This window comes from Gymnoscopelus microlampas (assembly GCF_963454915.1).
Source record: "Gymnoscopelus microlampas genome assembly, chromosome: 3".
NCBI classification, from domain to species: Eukaryota; Metazoa; Chordata; class Actinopteri; order Myctophiformes; family Myctophidae; genus Gymnoscopelus; species Gymnoscopelus microlampas.
The window spans coordinates 6,680,213-6,707,961 of NC_139940.1; the positions used below are offsets into that span (position 1 = coordinate 6,680,213).

The window sequence follows — 27,749 nt, forward strand, 5'->3', positions numbered from 1 at the left end:
CAAATTTAATACACATACAGTACTATGAGCTCCATATAGAACTACATCACACTGCATGCAGCTTGGTTTTCACTGTATACCTTTCACACAGAGCAGCCGTGAGGTGTCTCCCCTAAGCCAGTGGTTCTCAAACTTTTTCATGTCAAGGAAGGACCCCCAAATTGACACTTATTAGCCCACGGACCCCCATTTGAAAAGATATGCCAGGGGCCCCCATAAGAGACGATTTTTTTACGGCTCTAGCAGTGATTCTCAACCATTTTAATTTCAAGGACCCCCAGTTTGACATGCATTAGGCTATGGACCCCCATTTAATGGCATTTCTATCACTTGGATCGCAATTTATATCGTAAAATCTATGTCAATTTAACTCTGAGATTGTACAAATGGAACCAAATGGACCCGTTTTGGACACTCTCAGAGTTACAGACCCATAAGGGTCCATTTGGTGCCTATCCATCATTTAGCTGGGGACCCCCTGGAACTCCCTCAAGGACCCCTGGGGGTCCCCGGACCCCACTTTGAGAACCAATGCCCTAAGCTGTCCTACTGTCTGTCTCTCCTACACTGTCTGTCTCTCAGGCTGTGCTACTGTCTGTCTCTCCTACACTGTCTGTCTCTCAGCTTCCCTACTGTCTGTCTCTCCTATACACTGTCTCCCTCTCAGCTTCCCTACTATCTGTCTCTCCTAGACTGTCTCATGAGGTGGAAGCTAATGGTCTCTGTATGTAACAGGTAATTCATTATTTGTCTGAATTTAGAATGAATGCCCTGTGGAGACTAGAGTAAATCTAGAAACTTCACTGATATGGACAAAACCCTGTCTGTCTGTCTCTCCCACATTGTCTCATTTTCAGCTCTCTAACTGACTGTCTCTCCATCGCTCAGCTTTCCTTCTGTCTCTGTTATAATCTCCAATCACAGTTTTCTTATACTGACTGTAAATGCATTGGTATTTATATTACAGAATTTCATTTACATTGTTTGTATTTTTTATTGTTGTCTCCGCCAGGAGACTATTGTTTTCGTTCTCGTCCTTCCGTGTGTCCACCAAGCTAACATTGGTCAAGCTTCACGTGACACGTGACAATATGTTGAAAGGGTGTGCTTTGATTGGCTAGCGAGACGCATGATGAAATAGAGTCCTATAAATAGGTGTGTCACTTCAAAAGATAATTTATATCTTTTGAAGTGAGGTAAGACAGGATTAATCAGGAACAGTACTGGCGGAGACCTGTGCTCCGAGGAGCACATTTTCTAGTTTCATTTTTGTTCAGCTTTTTTTTGTATTCCCCGTCCTGTTGCTGTGTAAAGTAGTCTACTGTAACAGGGATTAATTAAGGATTTGCTGAAAACCAGTCAAATGTGGCAACGATCAAACAGTCCCCAAGGAGGAAACGCTTCATCAGGGAATCTGTGTGAATACAAACCCATCCATCTCCATTTCATCAGGTTCTGAAAACCGTGTTAAAAAGTCTGTCTTTTCTTCTTGTTCTTTTCAAAGTGTTTTCTCCTGTCAGATTTCCTTCCGTTCATTAACCAGATTAGATGTTTTTTTTCTCCCCCTGCCGTTTTTTGTGTCTATTTTAATTGAATAGTTCTCCCGTACAGACACGACGGATCTCTCCACGGTGCCTTTAGATGTTGAACTAGGCTACACGCCCCCCCCTAAAGAGCTCCACCGCACCGGGAGGTCCCACTACTCTCCTCATTCACAACTCTGACTGCATGCTGATAAATACAGTTCCAAAACTGATTGCTTGTTTCCAGTGGTGGAAAAAGTACTCAATGTTTTACTTAAGTAAAAGTATCAATACTGCAATGTAGATGTACTCTGTTACAAGTAAAAGTCTGGAATTCAAAATTGACTTGAGTGAAAGTACAAAGGTATTGGCATCAAAATGTACTTAAAGTATCAAAAGTGAAAGTACTAAAATGTTTGAAAATAGCCGATCTACAAGCTCACAACGCGTCGCCATGCGACGCGTTGTGAGCTTGTAGATCGGCTATTTTCAAATATCCTAGGTATAAAATAGGGCTAAAGTGGTTAATGTATGTTTTATAATGTGATCATTTATATCTGCAAAGTAACTAGTAAGTAAAGTTTTCAAATAATTGTAGTGGAGTAAAAGTACAATATTTCCCTCTGAGATGTAGTGGAGTAGAAGTGAAAGCACTGAAAATTGGAAATACTCCAGTAAAGTAAAAAATACATCAAAATTGTACTTAAGTACAGTACTTGAGTACATGTACTTAGTTACTTTACACCACTGATGCTGATAAATACAGTTCCAAAACTGATCGCTTGTTTCTAATGGGTCTTTGATGAGATGGGAACAACAACAACAACAACGACTGAATGGGGTTTTTCTGCAGGAAGCCTGTTAAAAACAATGATTAATCGTAATGAATGAATATGATAATAAACAGTGATGATGGCCAGGAGATCACGACATCCCCTCTTCCTCTCCATCTCTCCATCTCTCTCTCTCTCTCTCTCTCTCTCTCTCTCGCTCTCTCTCTCTCTCTCTCTCTCTCTCTCTCTCTCTCTCTGTGTGTCTCTCTATCACACTCACACCTGTGCAGATGTTTCTCTACAAGGTGTGTGAAGCTATTTGCAACGAGCCAATTTCTCAGGCAAACATCTATAGCAGTAGACTACACAATGTATCATTAAAGTCACTACTCACCTTAATTAAGATGCATTAAAATGTATGGACAATGTATTCCAAGACTGATGAGGGCAAAAGAAAAACTTTTCTAATTCAGTGTCCGCATTATAGGTAGATAGATAGAGAGATAGATAGATAGATAGATAGATAGATAGATAGATAGATAGATAGATAGATAGAGAGATAGAGAGATAGATAGATAACTAACTACTAGCTACTTTGATTCTCTCTCTCTATCCAGCCTCTCCTCTCTTTTACCCTGTACGACTGTATCCTCGTCCTTAAACCCCCTACTCTCTCTCTCTCTCTCTCTCTCTCTCTCTCTCTCTCTCTCTCTCTCTCTCTCCCTCCCTCTCATGCTCTCTCTCTCTCTCTCTCTCTCTCTCTCTCTCTCTCTCTCTCTCTCTCTCTCTCTCTCTCTCTCTCCCTCCCTCCCATGCTCTCTCTCTCTCTCTCTCTCTCTCTCTCTCTCTCCCTCCCTCCCATGCTCTCTCTCTCTCTCTCTCTCTCTCTCTCTCTCTCTCTCTCTCTCTCTCTCTCTCTCTCTCTCTCTCTCTCTCTCTCTCTCTCTCCCCCACCCACTCCACTCCTCCTCGCATCACTACTTTCTCCTGGGAACACCCCCTCCTCAAGTTTACACCCAAAGTTGTGACCTATCGAATCCTGTGACTCTGTTTGTTTGCGTTTAGGTTAGTTGTTGTAAAGTTAAATAGATCACATAATATTGAATTGAAATAAAGGTCTGACATTGCATTTAAATGTGGGTGTGTATTCTCAATAAAAATAACCATTCATTGCCTTATGTGATGTGATGCAGACAGTCCCGCCAAAAATAAATAACAACAATAGAGTTAACTTCCACTTACATCACATGCGATTTTCTTCAAGATGTTGACTGGATGTCAGATGAAAAGGTGTTTCCTCATAGATTCATGTATTTCAGTGGTTCTCAACCTAGGGTCTGGACCCCTAGGGGGCTCCCCACGTGATTTTGGGGGGTCCCCAGATGACAGTAAAAGTAGAAGTGACAATTTAAGGACTTTTAAGAGCTCAGGCTCAAACAAAAAGAAAAAGAGAAAAGAAAAAGACCAGCTACACAAACATTGGCCAAATTGTCAAATAATATAAGAAAGAGGCAACAATTTTGAAAATAGAAGACCTACAAGCTCACAACACCTATCTATGGAACCGAGAAACTAAATGTAATGCCTCAACTCCTACATTCCAAGCGCTTGTCAGGGAGAAGAGCCACTGCACTGTGATGTTGACTGCGTGTCACACGAAAAGGTGTTTCCTCGTAGATTCATGTATTTCGCGCCAGAGACTCAGATGTAAGACACACGACGGCGCATTCTGGAGTCACACATTTTGATGGGTCACCAACTTAACTGTACACCATAGTCCTCTTCTTACGCGACAGCGCCATCTACCGGCCTTCGTGTCAATAGCAGACATTATACCTGTCGGTTGTTGAGGTTTTAACTTGTTGAAAACCATCATCATGGATGTCAGTGGTGGAAAAAGTACTCAAATGTTTTACTAAAGTAAATGTAAAGTATCAATACTGCAATGTAGAAATACGCTTTTAAGTAAAAGTCCGGAATTCGAAATGTACTTGAGTACAAAAGTACTGATACTCATTGTGCTGAATGTCACATTTCACAAGTTTTCAAATGTATAAAAATATTTTGAAAATAGCCGATCTACAAGCTCACAATGCATGGCATTGCGATGCATTGTGAGCTTGTAGATCGGCTATTTTCAAATGGCTGAAATGCATAGGGCTGAAGTGGTTAATGTATGTTTTGTAGTGATAGCCTAATCAAAATCTACAAAGTAGAAATGTACTTGGTTACTTTCCTCCACTGATGGATGTGTTTATATTAATAGCCTAATAATAATAATAAAAAATAATAATAGCATTTATATGCCTTCTTTATATACTACTCCACTACTCAGGCAAATATTGCCCTTTTTACTCCACTGCAATTATTTGACAGCAGTAATTTGCCATTAAATAGTTACTTTCCAGAGATTTTTGATTATTTATTTAAAGAAAATCAAAAAAACATTGATACATTATGATGTATCATTTATAGGGTAAGCTACCCAGCAGCGCATAAACTAATTAAAATGATCACCACCAGCTGCACCATAAAGTGAGGAACACATTAATAATACATTAATTACAATCCAATAAATTCTTTAAGAACTTTGCAGAGGAGTATTTCTCCATTGTGGTAGACTATTGCTAGTAGCCTACAGTAAGTCATTTTCTACTGTTGTAGTACTTTTACCTGCGTATTTTCTGCTGCTTTATGCTTCTACACTGCCCTGCATTTTGGAGGTCTACTTTTTTACTCGAGTAAAAGATCAGAGCTACTTTCTTCTACCCTGACCCCTGCATGTAGGGGTGTAGCCATGGCTCACACGACGGTCGTCTGTCACGACCGTCATGGATGAACTACAACCTGGTGTTTGCACTTTCTCCCTTTGTGGTCCGTACATCTACATAAACGTTCAGATTTCAAATATAAATTGCTTAACTCATGGTCACGGATGTTACCATTATGTACGGGTCCACAGAAGTCCCCGTATTTTATGTTCAATAAAAAGCATTTTAATCCGAGTGGTGGCCATTTTCTCATAGAGTTATAATGTATCAGAGTGCTATACACCTCGCAACCGATAGGGTCGCATAGTTGAACGCAAATGGCGAAAATACGAAGAAAATGGCCACTGATCGCATTAAAATGCTTTTTATTGAACCATACGGAAGATACAGGTACTTCTGATGGCCCGTACATACTTTTAACATCCGTGGCCGTCAGGTAAGCACTTTATATTTGAAATGTGAACGTTTATATAGATGTACGGGTTGTAAGTGGAGAAAGTGCAAACACCAGGCTGAAGTTCATACATGACTGTCATCATGACAGTCATGTATCAGGGCTAGTAGGGGTGGAGACTGATGAGAAGACACGCGGAAGTTCAAACGATCCACACACACACACACACGCACACACACAGCAGCAGCACAACTGGAGACAAAGTAACGAACGATCCGATCTGTTTGAAGATCGATACATAACAAACAGGCTATTGAACGTACAGGAAAGGATAGAACACATATAGGTGAGTACTTCTGAGGCTCGTGTATAATAATCTGCGTCTTGATCGCTTTGATACGAGTTTGTTTTGAGACGTTTTGCAAAAACGAAACTGTTTCCCCTTTTGTTTGTTTGTTTTTGTTTGTTTGTTTATGTGTTTGTTCGTGCGTGTATAGCAGGATCGGATAACTGAATCGATCGTCATTATTACCCTTTCTATTTCACCGATCCTCTTTTGAGATGGAAAATCTATATTACTTCAATATAACCTGTACTGTACCGCTACTACGACGTAAAGGCGGTGTTTGAACAGTGTTGCCATGTTGTGTGAGAGAAATGAGCAACCAGGTCTATGAAAACAAACAAGCCCAAAAGAAGCGACTAGGCCAGGGGTCTTCAAAGAGGGGTCCGAGGAGCCCCAGGGGTCATTGAGGGGGTTACAGGGCAGGGGGTCCCCAGCTAAATGATAGATTAGGCAGCAAATGGCCCCTTATGCCATAAGGGTCCATTTGGTGCCTAATCTATCATTTATGGGCCTGTAACTCTGAGTGTACAAATGGCATTTGTACACTCTTTGAGTTAAATTAACATTGATTTTACAATATAAATTGGGCTCCCAGAGATAGAAATGCCATTAAATGGGGGTCTGTAGCCCTAATGCATGTCAAACTGGGGGTCCTTGAAATTAAAATGGTTGAGAATCACTGCTAGAGCCGTAACAAATCTTCTCTTATGGGGGTCCCTGGCATATCTTTTGAAATGGGGGTCCGTGAGCTAATACGTGTCCATTTGGGGGTCCTTGACATGAAAACGTTTGAGAACCTTTAAACAACACATCTGGGTATGGGGTCCCTCACTGTCACCAAATGTTTTCAGATGGGGGTCCGTGGACAAATACATATTAATATGGGGGTCCTTGCCATGAAAATGTTTTAGAACCACTGATTTAAACCACATTTAGGAAACAAGCCCAAATAAGCAACTACACTTTAGAAACGACGAGAACAAAGTCGCTTATAATAAGCGAACATGGCAACCCGGAAAACTAGCCGATCTGCAAGCTCACAACGCGGTCGACGCATTGTTATGTGTGAGCTTGCAGATCGGCTAGCTTTCGGCCAGCGACGCCACCGTGTGACTGAAGCATATTATAATTATAGGCGTATTTGATGTTAAACTGAGAGACATGTTGATGTTATTATTACAATGTTATTGACGTTAGGGCTGAACATGTGGGGTGTGACGGCTTGCCTGGTCTTGCAGATCACTTTCATTTTCTGTTTCGAGTTGATTATTCAGCAGAGGTGTAAAGTAACTAAGACTTTGTTACTTTACACCTTTTAAGTACATTTACTGTACTTACAATTTTGACTGTTGAGGTATTTTTTACTTTACTTTACTGGAGTATTTCAATTTTCTTTTGTACTTTTACTTCTACTCCACTACATCTCAGAGGCAAATATTATACTTTTACTCCACTATAATTACGTGACAACTTTAGTTATTTTGTAGATTTGTAATACTATTACAAAACATACATTAACCACTTCAGTGCTAATATACATTCAGACCATTTGCCGATTAGCCGATAAAAACAAGCTCACAATATTGTGAGCTTGTAGATCTTCAAATTATTTGTATACTTTTTTTTATTATTGTGAAATAGAACATTCTGCATAATAAGTACTTAATACTTTTGGTGCCCTAAGTACATTTTGATACCAATACCTTTGTACTTTAACTCAAGTAAATATTTTGTTCTGGACATTCACTTGTAGCAGAGTATTTCTACATTGCAGTATTGATGCTTTTACTTAAGTAAAAAAAATGGGAGTACTTTTTCCACCACTGTTATTCAGCTGCAACTTTGGCTTAAAGGTAGTGTAAGTGTTTGTTTGTTAAAATACGTGTTGAATTGCTCTATATTCTGATATTTGTTTGCTATGTTTGTTCAATTACAGCTCTTTAGTTAAAGGAAAATGCATGTTCAGGTTGGGATACCAATTTGATCCAATCAGAAGAGAGAACTCATACAGGATACAGGATAAACAAGTGCATTTGGAAGGGATGACACACAGAAATGAACAGACAGACAACAATGCAATTGAAACTGAAAAATTGAAGCTGATAAACGGGTTCTCTCTCCTGATTGGCTGAAATGATTGGCAACCCCACCTGAAAATGTATTTTCTGTTTATTAAAGAGCTCCAGAGACGGGGAGACTCCTGTTACTGAACAAACACTTTAACGATTATTATCACAATAGCTTTAACCTGTTAACTAACTAAAGACCTGAAGCCGATTCTACAAATGTCTTCTAAATCCGAACATTTTTCCAAAACGCGTATGTTTCTATATCGGTGGTTCTCAAACTTTTACATAATTGTCAAGGACCCCCAAAATCATATGTATTTGGCCGGGGCGTGGACCCACCATCTCAAAATATTTAGTTCCAGGGACGCCCAGAAGCAAAGATTAGAGTAAAAAACGTTTGCTTTAAAATAATACATATACTGTATTGAAAGATTTGCACACATTTTCCACATTTTCTCAAAAATAGCAGATCTACAAGCTCATAGCGCGGCACTCGGTGCCGCGCTATGACCTTGTATATCTGCTATTTTTGAATAGCCAAAGTGTAAAATAAAGCTTTTTAGCTCAAATCAAAAAAGGACACAGATGCTTCTCCAGAGGGTTTTTAAGTATGTTTTTATTGTGGTGGTCCAGTCTGATCCAGGTCCATTATGGAGAATCCTGCTGGTGGTGATGTGTACAGTCCGACCACAGAACCCAACACCAAGTCCAAGAAGTGCTTCGTTGTTCCTACAGATATACTGTCCACGCCGCGATGTCTGCTCAAACTGGCTGAAGTGGTATGTAGTTATCATTATTTTATTTAAAGGACCCCCAGTTTGATATGCTTTAGGTCACAGACCACCCATTTGACCCCTTTTCTCGAGTCTGTCTTGGGGCATTGATAGCACGCTGGTGTAAGAGCCTCATTGATGCACCATATGATCGCTATACTGTAGGTCTGTAAATGGGGTCAAATACTTTGGAAAAGTTTTGAAAATGAATTGTTAAAAATGTCTGTGGAAGCATGTTGTGCAATGAAAATAGCCAATCTATAAGCTGTCAATGCGTCTGATTGGCTATTTTCAGTTATTATTTTTAAGTGTGTGTGTGTGTGTGTGGTGTGTGTGTGTGTGTGTGTGTGTGTGTGTGTGTGTGTGTGTGTGTGTGTGTGTGACTGTGTGTGTGCTGTTTCACAAATCACATAATAGGACTCATTTGATCATACAAAAATTTTCAGTTGTTCGATATTATTTTGCATTAATCCATGATGTAGGTTCATACTCCCTTACACTTAGGCTCTTAGCTTCATTACAAGTGGAGTTGTTCTCTGAGCGCTTTTTTCACTCTCTCTCTTTCTTTTTATTATTGTTATTATTATTATTATTACCTATGCTGCTGCATTGTCTGAAGGAAGCCGAACAAAAAAAGTGTTACTCTATGTAGCTGTACACAATATGTAACAATAAAGCCCAACCTTGAACCTTGAACACGCTACAGAAACGGGAGATAGGCTCCTGCCCTATGGGCCACATGCCTCAGCCAGGCTTACTTTACTTACAGTATGTTATCTAGTTGTATTTACTTGCACTGTACATGTTATAATGGTTGACTATCAGTCATTTAGCTGGGGACCTGCTGGAACTGCCTTAACAGTAATAGTCTACAGTACATTGTACAGCCTATAGTCCAGGGCTAACACAATGTATCATTCCAGCATTGACATGGCCTAGTACACATGTGCAGTAGTCACATTGCAAAGGATGCATTGTAGCTGGCTGAGGCTAATTGAGTTAGTCAATCACATGCTACTAAAATAATTGTACTTCTTGGTAGAAAAGGAAATCTAGCAAGGTTCCCATTTGTCATGACTAATGTGGAAGGAAAACAGTCCAGTCCATCTGATACATAACACAATGATGAATGATTTCTTGCTAACTGGCCTTTCACACACATTCTGTGTTCACAGAGGTGTCATGTTGAGTCAACCAGCGTATTGAACAACCCCCTTATACTGCTACATTTGAAAACAAGAGTGATATACATCATTTTCAAATGATGCACTATTGATGTTTAGACCTACACAGATATGCAAATGTCTGGTGAAATTATTGAATATTGCAAAATCTAATATTGTAAAATCTTCCCAAGAAATATTGTTCTGAATCAGCCCTACTAATAGTCTAATATTGTGGCAGTGGGGTCGAAATCTTGAATAATTGTGTTCCTTTAGTCAGTGCAACACTCTTGTATGCCAAAGTAGGGCATTAATAATTCACCAGAAAATATAACGAGTAAAAAGACAGAGATATGAGGTCTCTGCCCGACAGCGACGATATAATATAGTTGTACTGTTGTTGTGGGTTCATTTCCTGCCGGCTGGACCTTGTTGTTGAGTTCCTTAACAGTTGTAATCTCACCTTCCCTTCTCATTCGGAAGTGGCTGCAGCATTTACAGGTTAATTCCATGTTGTTAAAGTGACTGATGTTAACTTCTTAACAGAGGACAGTCCAGGTCTCCCCCCTGTTCTCATGGCCGGCAGACAGACGCTTAGCTCCACAAACTGTCCTTTGTTGTGTTTCACAGGTCTCATGTTGTTGATGACGAGCGCTCAAGCGTTCATATCAACAGAGATTATGGCCTTGAATACTGTAAAACAATACTGTCTCTTGGGACACCAGTTGCCTTTACCTTGTTACTTGGTACAGGAGGGGGGGAAAGTCATTTGTCTTAGTTTTAGTCTTATATAGTGTTGTTGTTTGCAGTAGGACAGACAGACAGACAGACAGACAGACAGACAGACAGACAGACAGTGTTGTTTGTCTCTGCAGGCCTGGTAGACAAGTTTTGTTTGTGTCTGTAAGACAGACAGACAGACAGTGTTGTTTGTCTGGCTGTGTGGGACTTACAGTTGGTGTCCTATTGACATGAATAGAACAGAGGTTTTAACCACTTAAACCCTATATACGTGTGTTGATTTTGACAGCAAATTTTGATTCAGTTTTAGTCACAGTCTTTTGAATCAAATTCCATGTAGTTTTAGTCATATTTTAGCCATCTGAAATGTTTTACTGTTAGTCTAGTTTCAGTCGACTAAATATCATAAGATTATAGTCGACTAAATCTACATTTGATTTAGTCGACTAAAATGTTTTTTTTTGCGGGGACTTGATGGCGTCGTAATGGTAGATTTTACACTTGGTTGCGTGCTGAAAATAGCCGATCTACAAGCTCACAACGCGTCGCAGCGTGACACGTTGTGAGCTTGTAGATCTGCTATTTTCACCCGAGCGCAACCAAACACAAAATGAGTCTTTTAGTTATACTGGATATCTTCACTATAGTCCCTCACTAACATTTTAGTCTAGTTTTTATTTGTTGATGAAGTTGTCATCATAGCTTAGTTTTTATTTAGTTTTTATTTAGTTTTTATTTCGTTTTTATTTCGTTTTCGTCAGTGAAAAAAGGTAGTTGACAAACATTTTTCGTCATAGTTTTAGTCGACAAAATCAACACTGCTATTATCCCCCCAGGCATTCTCATGTTTCCCCTCCACACCAAATATCTTCACCAGAAATAGCCGATCTACAAGCTCATAACGCATCGTGAGCTTGTAAATCGGCTATTTACACCCCAGAATATAGGAACGCTAGGGTTCATGTGGATAAAAGCTGTCCTGTTATGGGTTTCTATGTCACTGACTCGGAGACACAGTCCCCTTTTCAAGAGCTAATCAGTGACACGAGTGTCTCGCAGATCAGAATATAGTCGCAATTCCAATTCAATGAAGTTTAATTGAATAATGTTGCATGCCAGAGGTTCCTGTTTAATGAGAAATAAGGTTTTGTGTAAAAAAAGGGGACAAAAATCTTTCGGAGGGATTTCGGCAGATGGCAGTGAAATAAAACCGTTGCCTTTTGTCATTTGTAAATGATGTGCTGTTCAGATTGGAAGAAGCCTATTTCTAAGTGGGATTTGTATAACTGTTTACAAGAAAACAAGTGTAATGAGTTTACAGTCTGCACTCATGCATGGTTTCACTGTTTCTTTGCCTCAGTCTGTCTTAAAGAAAGGATTTGTTGCCAGTTTATTATGGAGGAACTGGAGTTTATTATTATTGAAGCAGTTTGTAGCCAGACGCAAAGCAAGAGCATTTGACATTCAACCACTTATATACTTAGTTGACCAGGGTCCCCCAGGGCGTTATATCTTGGTCCGCCCCTTTTTTGTCCCAGTGTTGCCATGTCTGCTTATTATAAGCAACTTTGGGCTTGTTTTTCTGTAAAGTCGCTTCTAAATGGTGGTTGCGTTTTTTTTGGGCTTGTTTCGAAAGTGTAGTTGCTTATTTGGGCTTGCTTCCTGCTGTAAATGACCAGTGGATCTTAAACATTTTCATATCAAGGACCCCCAAATTATGTAATTGTCCGCGTATTCTCATCTAAAACATTTTGTGCCGGGGACCCCCGTACCAGATTTGTGTTGTTAAAATGGGTCATGGCCGAAAGAATAAAGAGATAGGGTGAGAAGAAGTTCAGTTATCCGTGAGAGACTCGGAGTAGAACCGCTGCTCCTTGACTTGGAAAGGAGCCAGCGTAGGTGGTTCGGGGCATCTAGTACGGATGCCTCCCGAGCGTCTCCCTGGGGAGGTCCTTGCTTCACGTTCACGTCCCAGTGGGAGGAGACCCTGTGGCAGACCAAGGACCGTTATATCTCCACACTGGCCTGGGAACGCCTTGGGATCTCCCAGGAGGAAGTTGCTAATGTTTCTGTGGAAAGGGAAGTCTGGAAATCTCTGTTGGAACTGTTACCCCCGTGACCCAATTCCGGGTAAGCGGTTGAAGATGGATGAAAATGTTTTTAAAATATTTTTTACATTTTTCACTTTTTCCCCAAGAATGTTTTTTTGAAAACAGCAGATCTACAAGCTCAAAATGCGACGCCTTGTGAGCTATTCTCAAATAGCCAATGTATATAGGTTTATAAAGTGCTCATGTGGCCTATAGTCAGTCACTTCTTCTGGGCTTGTTTTCATAGACATGGTTGCTTATTTCTCTCGCAAAATCTGGCAACACTGTTTGTTTTCCCTGTACACCAAACGTCATCACAAAAAATAGCAAACCTTGCTATTGTATATCGTCTCTTTTCACCGAATGTCTGCCCAGGCCAGAATATGGACACTACGTTAACTTTTTTTTTGTTGTCTCTCACATAAGGACACATCTCAAAACGTTGGTGTGAAATGCTCTGCAGAATGTGTTACATTTAACAAACAGGATGTAATAACGGGGTATAATGCAATGTTTAAAAAGAAAAGATAAGACAGTAAACTTTATCAGCATTAAAGAGATTGTACAGAATATGATGGGAGAATGATGAGTGACCGGATACACAGAATATACAGTAAGAATATACAGCAAGGACAGTAGTATAGTTATTGATAGTGGAAGTATTGTACCTTTGGTATATTGTTGCTGTCTGGCAGAAAGACCTGAGGCCGATTCTCCAAATGTCTTCTAAATCCTTGTTTCTATATCAGTCTTTCTCAAACTTTTTCATGTCAAGGATCCCCAAAATGATATGTATATTTGGCCACCGACCCCCATCTCCAAATATTTTGTTCCAGGGACCCCCAGAAGCAAAGATTTGAGTTAAAAATGTTCGCTTAAAAATATATATTCAAAGATATGCACAGATTTTCACGATTTGTAAATTAATAGCAGATCTACAAGCTCACAGCGCGGCACGAAGTGACGCGCTGTGAGCTTGTAGATCTGCTATTTTTAAATAGCCAACCAATGTGCTATATACATATATAGCTAATATCTAAAATGACAGAATGGGTTTGGACATACAAGGTTTCCAGCCGACTTTAACTGTGAGCCACGTAGAACATCCGCACGCTAGAGAACAGATGATGACCAGATGGAATGGAAGGACCTCTAACGAAAAGATAGAAGAGGCACGCATTGTTTAACCACTTAATCCCTGTTTTATACTTGAGCGCACGATGCGTCACACAAGCTTGTAGAACGGCTATTTTCATTAATTTAGAAAATTTACAAAATTGTCTTTTTTTTTATTCTAATTTATTTGGGGGGGGAGGGCTAGAAACATTATCTAAGCTCGGCCATTCTTGCTATTTTGGAAAATGTTTTTTTTTTTCTTTTTTTTTCTTTTTAACTTAAATCGTTTGCCTATAATTACATGCCCAAACTACGGAACCCACGTTGACAGTGGTTAAAGCTCCAAATGGTGTTTATTCGCACCAAAACATCTACATAATGAATAAAGCCTCATTTACACTCCTGTTAAATAACAGCTAACTAGAAAATAAACCATATGTGGTCTGCTGTGTGAAGCAGGTGATGGGAGAGGATCTGATATGAATATTGATCAGTTCTTCACAGTACAGTACCGTTCTTTAAATAAATGATAAGCCCTGTTCCGTTGCTTAGCAGTCGGAATCATGTGTTTATCATTCCCACATGATCACACTGACTTCACAAAAGCGCCATGTTTGTTATTCCTCTCACTGCACGTGATTCAACTGGTCCTTCCTGTCGTTAAAACGTCCAAACAGAACGTCAGCCCATATCCACCAACATGCATGTTGTTGCACTGCAAAACATGCATGCTGGGCAGGTTAGAGGGTTCAAGAGGTAGTTTGCTGTTTGGATTTTTCAGAGTTAGTTTGTTGAACTGGTTGAAGGTTTCTGTATTAGTTATATCCCGGGGCTAGAGAAGACACTAGAACAGGGGTCTTCGACGGGGGGTCCGGGACCCCTAGGGGGTCCTCGACCCCTAGGGGGTCCTCAGAGTTACTACAGAGGGTGTGCCAAATCTTTGTGTGATATGATTTTTTTTTTTACCTTAACCACTTGAACCCTAACATCCCTTTTCTGAGGAGAACTTTAGCCAAAAACAGCAGATCTACAAGCTCACAACGCCTCGCGCTGCGAGGCGTTGTGAGCTTGTAGATCGGCTATTTTTGGCAAAGAGGTATAGGTGTAGAGGGACAAAAGAGCAGACCAAGTAAACAAAAAAAGGTTTAATCTGAAACACAATTTTATACAACTAGAGTCTCTATATATTATATATATGTATATATGTTATAATTTGGCATTCTCATAAACAATAAATAATATGATTATATATATATATACATTTTGGAAATCAGTGTTATGAACAGCTAAATCCACCCGGCCCAATTCAGAAATCAATCAGTAAATTATGTTTTTTTTTATGCCAGCAGTAGAAGTTCACCCTGGTAAACTCACCCAAGCTCCGTATAAACAAATACAAGCATATCATCATCATCATCATACATTTAATTTAGCAGTTAACAGTAGTAAGGCTCCCAGAGCGTTGCAATTTTAGCTGGATTTGAATGCTAGACACTTATAATCTGCATTTATAGGCCAATATTTGAATGCTAGACACGTATAATGTGCATTTATAGGCCAATATTGTACCAAGTGTACAGTCAAGGCAGTGTGTACTACTAACAACTTCCACCTCTCAGGATATCATGATTCTTCATACCCAAACAGCTTCTTTTTCAGCAGTTTAGTCATTTCCATATGATTTATTCTCTGGACTGGAAAGCACCTGAAATTGTAGCTTATAGCTATCAGAATAGTATGTAAACATCTGAATGTTGTTAAACCTGCCTTTTAACAACTAAATGAGTGTGAACCCTGTTAAGGTGTAATATGACTTTAATGCAGGTCTTTATGTTGCTCATTAACTGGTCCTTCAGGGATGTCAGTGTAAGTGAATCACGGCGTGAAGCACACGTAGCATTGTCGCTAACTTTTACGGCAAGGCGTCTGTGGGGCGAGACGTCTAGACGAGCGTTTGTGTGTCCGTCCGTCCGTCCGCGGATAACCCCGCCGTCCCTCCATATTTTAGGGAAGTCTGACGTCAAGACATCCGAGATCCACGGCGAAGAATAACACATTCTCAAACGTTTTTGGGGCGGTGTAGCCGCCCCCTATAAGTGAGTTTTGGACACCGACCAAAACATTTGTGTACCCCCTAACCCTTCCATTGTTAATGCAAATCGATACTTTTTTCATATCAGCCAATCACATTACAGCTAGTGTCATCACCACTAACTGTAATGTGATTGGCTGACTTTGCAAATTCAGGACTGTGATTGGCTAGCGAAACACATGACACATGTGCAGCCCTATGAATAGCAGTATGGACTTTAAAAAAAGTCATTTATCCTTTTTTTAAAGTGAGTCATGTTGTGATGACCACACACCGCCCACTTCACACTGGGTGTGATTTTTTTTTTTTACTTTCAAGGACCCCCAGTAGTGCTATGCATTAGGCTACGGACCCCCATAACTCTCAGAGTGTATGAATGGAACCAAATGGACCCTTCTGGGTCCAATTGGTTCCATCAGTACATTCTCAGAGTTACAGACCCGCAAGTGTCCACTTGGTTCCTAACTATCAATGATTTAGCTGAGGACCCCCTGGAACTCCCCTCAGGGACCCCCGGGGGTGCCCCGGACCCCACTTTGAGAACCCCATGTTCTTAAATCATTTGAATGTATTCTAAGGTTTCAGATGGGTTGTTGCTGTGGAAACTGCATTAGCCCATTAAGACCGGGAAAGAATCCGTGTCATTTTCAGATTTATTTGGCTATTCAAAAAATAGCTACAAGCTTGTAGATCTGCTATTTTAGAAAAATCTTGAAAATGTGTGCAAATCTTTTAATATAAATATTTTTAAAGTGACATGTTTTACTCAAATCTTTGCTTCTGGGGATTCTACAAATGTCTTCTAAATCCTAACAGTTGAAAAAAACGAGGTTGCTATAATATAATTTTTTCTTTTTTTTCATGTCAAGGACCCCCAAAATGACATGTATTTGGCCGCGGACCCAAAATATATTGTTCCAGGGACCCCCCAGAAGCAAAATATTTGAGTTAAAAATGTTCAAAGCTTTAAAAAAAAATCTAAGAATTGACACATTTTCACGATAAAAAAATAAAAAAGGCAGATCTACAAGCTCATAGCGCGGCACTCAGTGCCGCGCTATGAGCTTGTAGATCTGCTATTTTTGAATGGCCCAAAGATATCAAAAAATGACACAGATGCGTTCCCGGTCTTAATGGGTTAGCTTGTAAAGTTGCAGTGAATGTATCCAGCAGACCTCAGTGTGGTTGTGTGTAGTTTTTTTTGGTCAAATGTGGAGCACATGTTGGACTGGAAAGTTCTGACAAACCACTGAACAGCAACTACAACACACACCCAAAACAAGCCTGTTCGTTCAGACACACTGACCGACCGTCAGCTCGACTACAACATTGTTTTTAGAGACTGAGACAAAACAAAACAAGCAGGTGCTCCCTGTAGACAAAAGTAGTTGAAAATAGTTATCAAAGGTGATAAGATAACAGAGGATCCGGTCACCCAAATATACTGCACAAAGGAGTAAACGGCCTTTATTAAAACAGGGAAAATGCCAACATGTTTTGAGGTCTTCGTCGGGTTATTAGGTTCCATTTCTCAGTGGAATTCGTATGGATTCCTATAACTGCTTGTTTATTGTGTTGTGTCATTCTCAAGATTTGAAAGAAACCCTATTTTTAGTTTAGTTAATTTTTTTGTGGAGGTTTTTTTTCACACATTAGGCCACACTGCTATTTGAACAAAAGACAATTTGTTGGACTGTGAATATAATAGCAGTGCAGTGTGTGGAAAAAAAAAGGGCTGAATTGGTTTTTCATTTGTTCAAAGCGCAGATGAGTGACTTACATGTGGCTACACTGCCAACAAAAGACTACTGATATTGCATTTGTATGTGACCTTGTTATGGTCCAAAGATATTGTACGGTATGACGTACGGGAGATGCACGCGTGTGTGACTGTGCCCTAAGGTACGTTTTAATATTTTCAAATAGTTTGAAAACAGTCTGGACAGCCCAGCTTAACTTTGGACTGTTGATGAAAACATCCAACTGATCCAGAGCCAGCTCCAACAAGGGGTTTAGACTTGTTTAACCCATTAAGACCTGGAACTGTGTCATTTTTAGATTTGAGCTAAAAAGCATTATTTTACACTTTGGGCTATTCAAAAATAGCAGATATACAAGCTCATGGCGCGGCACCGAGTGCCGCGCTATGAGCTTGTATATCTGCTATTTTTGAAAAATCTTGAAAATGTGTGCAAATGTATGAATATATATATCTTTTTAAAGCAAACATTTTTAATTCAAATCTTTGCTTCTGGGGGGGTCCCTGGCACAAAACATTTTGAGATAAGGGTCCGCGACCAAATACATATCATTTTGGGGGTCTTGGACATGGAAAAAGTTTGAGCACCACTGATATTATAGCAACGTACGGTTTTCAGAAATTTGTTAGGATTTAGAAGACATTTTGGGTTGGGTTGGGTCAAAATCCTGTTGAAGAAGCTGACTGCACGTCCTTGTGATGTTTTCAAACATCGCCGTGACCGTAGAGTCAGCTCTGCAACATTGTTTTATCCTATTTTAAAACATCACACTGGGCCCTAGAGTCAGCTCTTATCTCTCACCTCACAGAATTCAAACAAAATCATCCCTTGTCTGTCGGAGAGAAAAAAAAAACCCCGACTGAACTGTGTGCCCTTGTGTGATCAACAAGGAACTGGCTGTTTATGAGCAGACAGACGCTCCGGGGTCGGGGTGAATGAAGGTGCAGATTAAGTTGATGATGAGCAGAGCGTGATGGTTTCGCTCCACCCAGACGATCTGTTGAGAAACGGGGGAAGTGAAAGTGAGGTTTGGGTTGATTCTGGTCAGTTTAGACTCTGACCGTTAAACGTCTGCTGAGTCTGCACTTATCCTGTCTTGTTGGTGTGTACAGAACAGCATTGTTTTCACTATTTTATATCTTGAGCCAGGGTTTAGTTGACTATAAAACTATAATTTGCTAAAACTATACCCTGTCATTCTGACAGTGTAATCATGGGGGCCTGGGATGTTATGAGGATGGTATTTAGAATCAAAACCTAGCAGCAGTACTAGAGGTCCTGGTGGGAGATAAAACCAGTTGTACTACCTGGTCCTGGTCCTGAAATTCAAATAAGGGACACCCGGCAAGGCGTACCTTATTTCTAAGAAAGTCTAGAGGGTTTAAGACAGTGGTTACAACAACCTGTATTATAGTATAATGTATATGAGCTGTTTGAACGTGTAAGATGAATGTCATTGATTGATTCTCAAAAAGAAGGAACGAAGGTGTGTCCTCTTATCAGTTCAATAAGGCACACGTCTTTTAGTTTCCAAATAAGGAACGATTCTGTATTTAAATGCTGCATTTATATAGAGGCTTTTATCCAAAGCGCTTTACATAGATTGTGCATTACATTCACCCATTCACACACCCATTCACACACACATTCACACACCCATTCACACACACATTCACACACACATTCACACACACATTCACACACCGATGGCAGTGATTGGCAACCGATACTCAAAATTGCCGCAAGATTGGACACACAGACCGACCGTACCGTACAATGAAATCCACTGAGGTGGGAATAGCGGCACTCCAAACAGTACATGATTTTTAGGTACAACATTCTCTTTATTCCTCCTGCTGCGAACACGTTTCGGCTGTAGCCTTCATTAGTTAGAGGAAATAAAAAATTGCACGTGTTCAGCAATATTGCAATATTGCTCCTTGTTGTTTCGGAGTTTCCTGATGGAATAACTACTGTATACTGTTGTTATGGGATATCTAAGTGATGTTAACTGTCTTTTTGAGATCTTGTTTCCAAAACAGATATGCTCACTTTTTAATTTGCTCTGATGACGGTTGGGCTACGGTCCGAAACATGTTAGCAGCAGCTGGATGGATGAAGAGAGAACGTGTGTCTCAATCGTCTTGCATCATTTACTGTTTAGAGTGCCGCAATTTCCACCTCTGTAGTTTTCCTTGTTGAGTGTTAATTGTTATAGCTGAGCCCCCCAACGGCCAAGGAGGCAAACGGAGGCAGCACACCTGCTTCATGCAGACACAGACCAACCCTGTTACACATGGCCAGACTCCTCCTGCAAAGCAGTGTTGAATTTGACAGCCAATTTTGATTTAGTTCTAGTCATGTTTTTTTTTAAATAAAATTCCATTTAGTTTTAGTCATATTTTAGTAACCTGAAATGTTTTAGTTTTTGTCTAGTTTTAGTCGACTAAATATCATACAAATATAGTCGACTAATTCGATAGTTGATTTAGTCGATTAAAATGTATTTTGGCGGTGCCTTGATGGCGTTGTAATGTTTGATTTTACACTTGGTTGCCTGCTGAAAATAGCAGATCTACAAGCCCTACAGAGCTTGTAGATCTGCTATTTTCAGAGCCTAACACCCGAGCCCAAACAAACATAAAATTACTTGTCTTCTAGTTCTACTGGATCTCTTCTCCACTAGTCCCTCACTAACATTTTAGTCTAGTTTTTATTTGTTGACGAAAATTGTCAATATATTTAGTTTTAGTTTCAGTCATCATAGCTTAGTTTTTATTTAGTTTTTATTTAGTTTTCGTCAGTGAAAAAAGGTAGTCGACCAACACTTTTCGTCATAGTTTTAGTTGACGAAATCAACACTGCTGCAAAGCCACGCCGTAAAATGACTATGAAGATGTAGTGGAGTGATCAAGGATACAAATACTCAACTGAAGTACAGATAATTAAAATGTTTTGAGCTGCACTATGTCTCTTTCCTCTTCTTCTACCCCGGGTTTGAAGTGAACCTGGTTTCCTGCTCAAATGCTGACATTTTTACCATTGAGCCTGCACGCTTGCTCAGGGGATAAATTGAATCTTGACCATCGGGTCAAAATTCTTTGTCAGATGTTGTGTCTAGGTGAGACATGACCTTTGACACCTTCTAAATGTCTCAATAGAAGAGCAGGGAGACAAAATACAACCACCCCAATTGTATAAGTTCTATTGTATTAACGTACAAAAAGTTACATAGTGCCACTTTAAGTACAGTACTCAAGTAAATGTACTTTGCTGCCGTCCACTACTGGCTGACACACACAATGCATAATAATAGAGTCCTGTGGCTTTGATTTCTAGAGTAGAAAGGGGGATGTAGGAAGAGAAGAAGGGAAGAGGTGTGATTCAGAGAGGAGCGGGAATGTCATGATGAATGATCCCTCTTTCTTTCTTTCTTACCTTCTGTTGCAACATTTGTTTGAGGTCAAATGGAAGTGTGTTTCATTCCTTCCTGTTCCACCCAACTCTTTAACCCATTAAGACCGGGAACGCATCCGTGTCACTTTAGATTTCTTTGCACTGGGTGAAAAAGGTGATATACCTGGATACATGGGCAAGGTATACACCCACCCAACATAAATGATAGGTGGGAGTTTTTCAATGAATGCGGGAGAGGACTGTTTACCTTAAAATGCCTTTAAGATACCTGGATATACGTCTCTCTTTTCTCTGCTTGGGAATCTTCCTTACACATGTAAATTAGAGGTTTGTTCAAACAATGGGAGGTGTGGGGTTCATAGAGGGGGGGGCTCAGAGAGAGAGAGAGAGAGAGAGAGAGAGAGATATATACACACACACACACACACACACACACACACACACACACACACACACACACACACACACACACACACACACACACACACACACACACACACACACACACACACACACACACACACACACACACACACACACACACAGATCAGGTCTTGGGTCTAACACACACACACACACACACACACACACACACACACACACACACACACACACACACACACACACACACACACACACACACACACACACACACACACACACACACACACACACACAGATCAGGTCTTGGGTCTAAATCTCAACTACTGTGCACAGTGGTTTAACTACTGATACTTTCTCTTTGATCTGGCTTAACTGTACAGTTGTGGCACTGTAAACACATCTGTATGCTATTCTTTCAATCGGTAGGAATGATGGCGCACAATCCGTCCGTGTACCTTGCAAATTCCAAATCTCGACAGGCCTCCCAAAGAAATGCCGGTCTGGGTGAGGATGCAACTCGGCAGTTGGGTCCAAACGGGGTACCTCAAAGCTTGAGTTGCTAGAACACCACTTATTGATACTTTTACTTAAGCAGAACAGTTGAGTACTTGTTCCACCAATGTCCCTGTTTAAAAATGATTGAATAAACACTAATAACCAAGGTTACTGTAGTAACAGAGGTCCTCTCTGTTACACAAGGTGCTGTACAACAAACAGTGGTGTGAAGTAACTAAGTACATTTACTCAAGTACTGTACTTAAGTACAATTTTGAGGTAATTTTACATTACTGAAGTATTTCCAATTGTCTATACTTTTACTTACTATTTTATTTACTATTATTTGAAAACTTTAGTTACTAGTTACTTTGCAGATATAAATGATTACATTATAAAACATACATTAACCACTTTAGCCTTATTTTATACATCAACAAGCTCACACGCTATTTTCAAACGTATTAGCACTTTTACTTTTGGTACTTTAAGCACATTTTGATACCAAAATGTGTTGTACTTTTTACCCATATCACAAACAAGGCTACTTTATGTGTGTTTTCGTTTGTATTTTGGGGGATAGAGATTAGATTACATGCAGACACAACATTTGCATGATAGGTGTCGATGGTTTCAATGTTCCTATTGTTTCATGTTTCACTCCTGAGCACCGCCTCTTCACACCGTGTCTGTGAGATGTCTTTGAGCCAGTGTTGCCAGGTTTTTTTTATAATAAATTTGCACCAAGAATTGTATTTGAAAATAGCAGTCTACAAGCTCACAACGAGTTGCATCACGAGTATATCTTGTATAGCTTGTATATCTGCCATCTTCAAATAGCCGATGTATACAGTAGGTAGGTTTAAAGTGCTCATGTGAGTCATGTGACCCATAATCGCTTCTATTGGGCTTGTTTTTCTAGACCTGCTTGCTTGTTTCTCTCACAGAATCTGGCAACCCTAGCCACAGCACGGGGGCGTGTATTAGCCAAGGCACCAAGTTGGCTTTACAGGATAGCAGTTTGTTGTTAGAGAACTCTGCTTGGAAACTATTAACTGCATGATGAATTTGTTTAATTTGTGAGTAAAATGGCAACAAACACGAGTAGAGATTTATTTTATGCATCGGGTGCTGCTTCGAGTCCTCGCAGACGCCAGCCTTCGACTCCGAGAAGAACAGAATTATTAGGTGGTCCTCTTAGCTGGTCGAGAGCAACGCTGCTCGGGATGATGCTTTGTCTACGCTGCTGCCTCTGCCTGCACCAAAGAGCAAATAACATCAACCTTGCGGTAAGTGAAATTATGTCTGACTATATAGGCCCTGTGTCTACTATCTAGAAAATTCTTTGTATGAGTTGCTCGTAGAAAAATAAGTGTAACTAATGTTCTGGTGGGCAGCCGGAAGGCTCACCCCAAAACACGATCGCCACCATTTTAGGGGGAATACCAGGTAGAGATTTTATCGGATATGTGCCGGATTTGCGCCGGGTGACTGTGTTTGGGGCGAGTGTTTTGGTATTCCTTTGGTGGTTTGCCAAAAGCATTGATTTCCTCAAATTGACCTTTTATAATCATGCTGTTTACAGGAGGCTGTGAGGCGTCTACACAACTCGGAGAAGAATAACCACAAATTCAATCCAAAAGAAGTGTAAGTAACCAAATTCAACTATATCACAATCATGCTTTAGTAAGAGGGGAGACCAAGCCCCACCAATTTGATTTGTGGTGGGGGATAGTGGGGGGAGGTAGGCCTGTGGATTGAGTTCCTGTCCTGGTGAAATGTTTTAACTGATAAAAAAAATTGCACATGACTAAAAACTAACACGGTTCTTCTCTTCCAACAGGGTCAATTCTCCACATAATATTGATGTTGCAGCTCATCTTTTAGGAGAACTAAGCATTAGTTTCTGTAATGTTGATCCTGTTTTTATAAAAGGTAAGCGCACATGCATAATACACTCACAGTATTCACAAGCTATTTGCATCTTAATAGAGTGGGCTAGACCTGCAGAAAACAGCAAACCTGTATTTCTTATTGTAGCCTACTTACAGGGCATTGTTTTGTCTTTTTGTATTCAAAGACCCCTGTGTTATAATTGAAAAGAAATAATTGTAATTCTTTTTTTCTTCTTCTGTTTTTCTTCAAGGCTTCAAGGACGGCCATTTTGGATCTTCAGCAGTCCAAAGTTCAGGAGATCATCTCCAAAACCTCATACCAAACGCTGCATTCTCCAGGACCCAATGCTTGAGGACACAGAGCAACTCCAAAGATGGACTTCCATTTTGGATCTTCAGCCCTCCAGCAGGAAGGAGTTCACAAGATCATCTCCAGGACCTTGTACCAAACGCTGTGTTCTCCAGGACCCAATGCTTGACGACAAAGAGCTTAAGGACTATGTTTTTAGTGCAAACATTTTAACTCAAATCTTTGCTTCTGGGTCCCTGGAACAAAATATATTTCTTTATTTTCTGTATTTCTTCCTGTGGATTATACCAGGGACACATGACTTGGATTTAGCTCTTCCTTGGACCCACCCGTGGATTACATGAGTAGCCTACAAGTGACTTTGTTTTCCTTTTCCCGCTATTTTTCTTTGCTCTTCCTCATGGCACTACTTGCTGACTATATGTCAGTCTATGTGGATTATGCGGTCGACACACACTGACATTTTGCACCGTAATCCTGTGTATAACGCACTGACTTTTGACTTTTTCTTCCCAAGCACCTTAACTAACGTCCATAAGTATATCATGCACAGTATACATTGCTGCTATGTTCATGCACATATCTTATCTCAGGTAGCCTACTAGTGTGAGTATATAGACACACATTTCACCCACTTTTTTTAATTAAACCTGTGATGTGACAATAAACCTGATTCTGATTCAGAATATTTGAATATATATATTTTTAGAGTGAACATTTTTAACTCAAATCTTTGCTTCTGGGGTCCCTGGAACAAAATACTTCTTTGAAACAGTTTACCTTATCTGTGTGCTCCTGTTCCATTGTTTTGTATAAATGTATTTTTCTTGATCAATAAACATAATTACATGAGTTCTGCCTATGTGTTTTTCTATATTGTTTGTGTGTGTGGATATATATATATATATATATATATAAATTAGTGCAGGTAGTGGGGGGGGACTATAAACCACCCCTCCCACTGGGGGTGGGGTGGGGGGGGGACAAGCCACAGCCCCTGGGAGGGGGGGGGGGCTATAAACCACCCTTCCCACTGAGGGGGGGGGGGGTATAAACTAGGGGGTTTATCCAAGAATTAGCATGCAGAATGTGGGGTGGGTGGGTGGGGTTATAAGCCACAGCTTCCAATCAAATGTAGTTTTCTGCACATGCTCAGAAGTGGTTGGGGTGGAAGGGTGAGAGGGGTGGGAGGGGTGGGTGTGTGAGGTCCTTGCTGGCCAGACACCACAGGGGGTAAATGCAAATGAAGGTCTCAGAAATGGTACATACACCTGAATATGTGGGAGGTATGTGGGAGGTGGTACATTAATGAATGAGGGCAGCATACACACACATACTCCCTTAAGTATCAGGGGTATGCCTGAGGGATACCCTCCCAAAATCATTGCTTTTCACCCAGTGTTGGCTATTCAAAAATAGCAGATCTACTAGCTCATAGCACGGCGCCGAGTGCCGCGCTATCAGCTTGTATATCAGCTCGTAGATCTGCTATTTTTGAAAGAAATTGTGCATATGTGTGCAAATCGGATGTGTGCAACAGGTTTTTGAAAACAATTATGTTGCTATGATATCAGTGGTCCTCAAACTTTTTTCATATCAAGGACCACCTGTATTTATGTATTTATATACACCTGTACACCTGTATATATGTATTTGGCCGCAGACCCCCATCTCAAAATATGTTGTTCCAGGGACCTGTCCAGGAGCTAATATTTGCACAAAATGAGCTTGTATATCTGCTATTTTTGAACAGCCAAAGAAATCTTAAAATGACACAGATGTGTTCCCGGTCTTAATGGGTTAATAACATACTGTCTGTCTCCCCTGCACTGTCTCCCTGTCAGCTAAATGTCTGTCTCTCCTACACTGTCTCCCTGTCAGCTATCCTAATGTCTGTCTCTCCTATACTGTCTCCCTCTCAGCTGTCTTGTTGTAACCCCACATACTGTAAACCTACAATTACGGAGATGAAGTATGCAAGTAATTTCTCATCGATGTGTAAAATGCAACGTGTGTGTGTGTGTGTGTGTGTGTGTGTGTGTGTGCTTTTGAGTATCAGTGCATATTAAAATTCAGACATCATCCCAAAGAATTCTAAGAAATTGGGTGTGCGTGTGTGATACACTGAGAACAGATTGAAGTCAACATTAAACCCTTGCTGCAGGCGTGCGTCTCAATAGAAATAACACAGTGCACCGCCCACGCTGAGAGCGATGCAAAACATATTGTCTTCATTTTGACACGTGTGTGTGCTGTCAGACTGTCACACGCTGACGATAACCAAAGACTGAAACGTTTGCTGCTTTTAGAATTCACTTGTTTTTATTTGTTGCGCTTGAGCACTGTTAGACAGCACAGATGTCCTAACCACTTCAACCCTATACTTAGTCCACCGGGCTCCCCCAGGGCACTATAACTAGGCCCCCTCCTATTTTCACTGGATATCTTTGTCCAAAATAGCAGTTCTGCAAGCTCACAACTTATTTTAGTGAATAAAATGTTATTTAAATATAATTACCTTAGTCGAGTGTTTGATTCTGATCACGTGACTGGATTCAGTGTCTGGTATCTCCATAGCAGACTTTTGCCATGTCCGCTTATTATAAGCGACTTTGGGCTTGTTTTTCTGTGAAGTTGCTTGTAAACAATGGTGGTTGCGGGTTGCGTTTTTTTGCGGCTTGTTTAGTTGTTTGTTTGTAAGTGTAGTTGCTTATTTGGGCTTGTTTCCTAATGTCAATGGTTCCCCATTTAAACATATTTTGTGGCAAGTACAACCTTTGTGATGTCAAAATGTTTCAAAAACATTCCACTTTTCTTCTTTTTTTGCCAAGATTTTTTTTTGAAAAGAGCAGATCTACAAGCTCACGAGTCACAACGCTTCGAGCTGCGACGCGTTGTTCGCGTAGATCGACTATTTTCATAAAATAAGGAATCATTTAAAAGGAGTTAGTGCTGGTGATCTTTTTAAATGCCATGTAAACATACAATGTCATTTGAGGTGTCATTTGAGGTGAGAAGAGGGCAATGCAGCAACAGAATCTAGATTCATATTCACACTACCAGAGTTTCACAAGCAGACCGCATTGCACTGGATGGACCTGGCATAATCTAATGGACGGCTTTCTGTATTGTAAGCAATGAATTTGAACGAAATAGCTTTTTCTGTGTCAAATTCTTGATTTCTGGGTGACCCAAGTGGTTTTGGGGGCGTACCCCATGGGGCAATGAGTCCCCAGTTCGATTTCCAGCTGTCCCGGACCATTTGCTGCATGTCACTCCCATACTCTCAGCTCTGTTTGCTGTCTCTCTCCTATCTATCAAAAATAGATCCTCAGAACCCCCCCCAAAACAGTCGTATTCGATTGAAACCCTCGGTCTGTAGCCGGGGGTCCACACAGGTATGGGATCCGTGGGAGCCAGTGGCGTCCCCAGGATTTACATTTAGGGCAGGCGAGATTTTCACCCCCCCCTCCACCTCTACCCCCCCCCCCCCCCCACACATTTTTTTTTCAACTCAATCGAAAATCGGCGATCGAAAACCGGCGAAAATTGCCGTTTTCAAGATGTTTTGGCCATTATCTCTGCAACGGAAGGTCCAATCTGCTCAGTTCAAAGCTTGTTGGATGCGTGACTTTGA

The 27,749-nt window shown here is 40.5% G+C and overlaps 2 protein-coding genes across 4 annotated transcripts in view; one reads left to right on the top strand and one right to left on the bottom strand.

Annotated features, from left to right (window-relative positions):
* cpne4a (copine IVa) overlaps positions 1-3,648 on the bottom strand; it is a gene marked incomplete at its 3' end in the record, with an annotated part of 167,664 nt that extends 164,016 nt beyond the window's left edge. Inside the window, exon 1 of the mRNA XM_084052790.1 lies at positions 3,539-3,648. The remainder of the gene's footprint in view (positions 1-3,538) is intronic.
* A 2,012-nt stretch (positions 3,649-5,660) lies between these two features.
* The window catches only part of cmtm6 (CKLF-like MARVEL transmembrane domain containing 6), a 33,653-nt gene continuing 11,564 nt past the window's right edge, over positions 5,661-27,749 (top strand). For all 3 annotated transcript variants that reach the window (XR_014600451.1, XR_014600452.1, XM_084052529.1), the window contains exons 1-2: positions 5,661-5,807; positions 8,510-8,655. Coding sequence is in view for 1 of the 3 variants with exons in the window: in XM_084052529.1 (XP_083908655.1) it covers positions 8,527-8,655 (129 nt within the window). In the remaining 2 variants the exon portion in view is untranslated. The remainder of the gene's footprint in view (positions 5,808-8,509; positions 8,656-27,749) is intronic.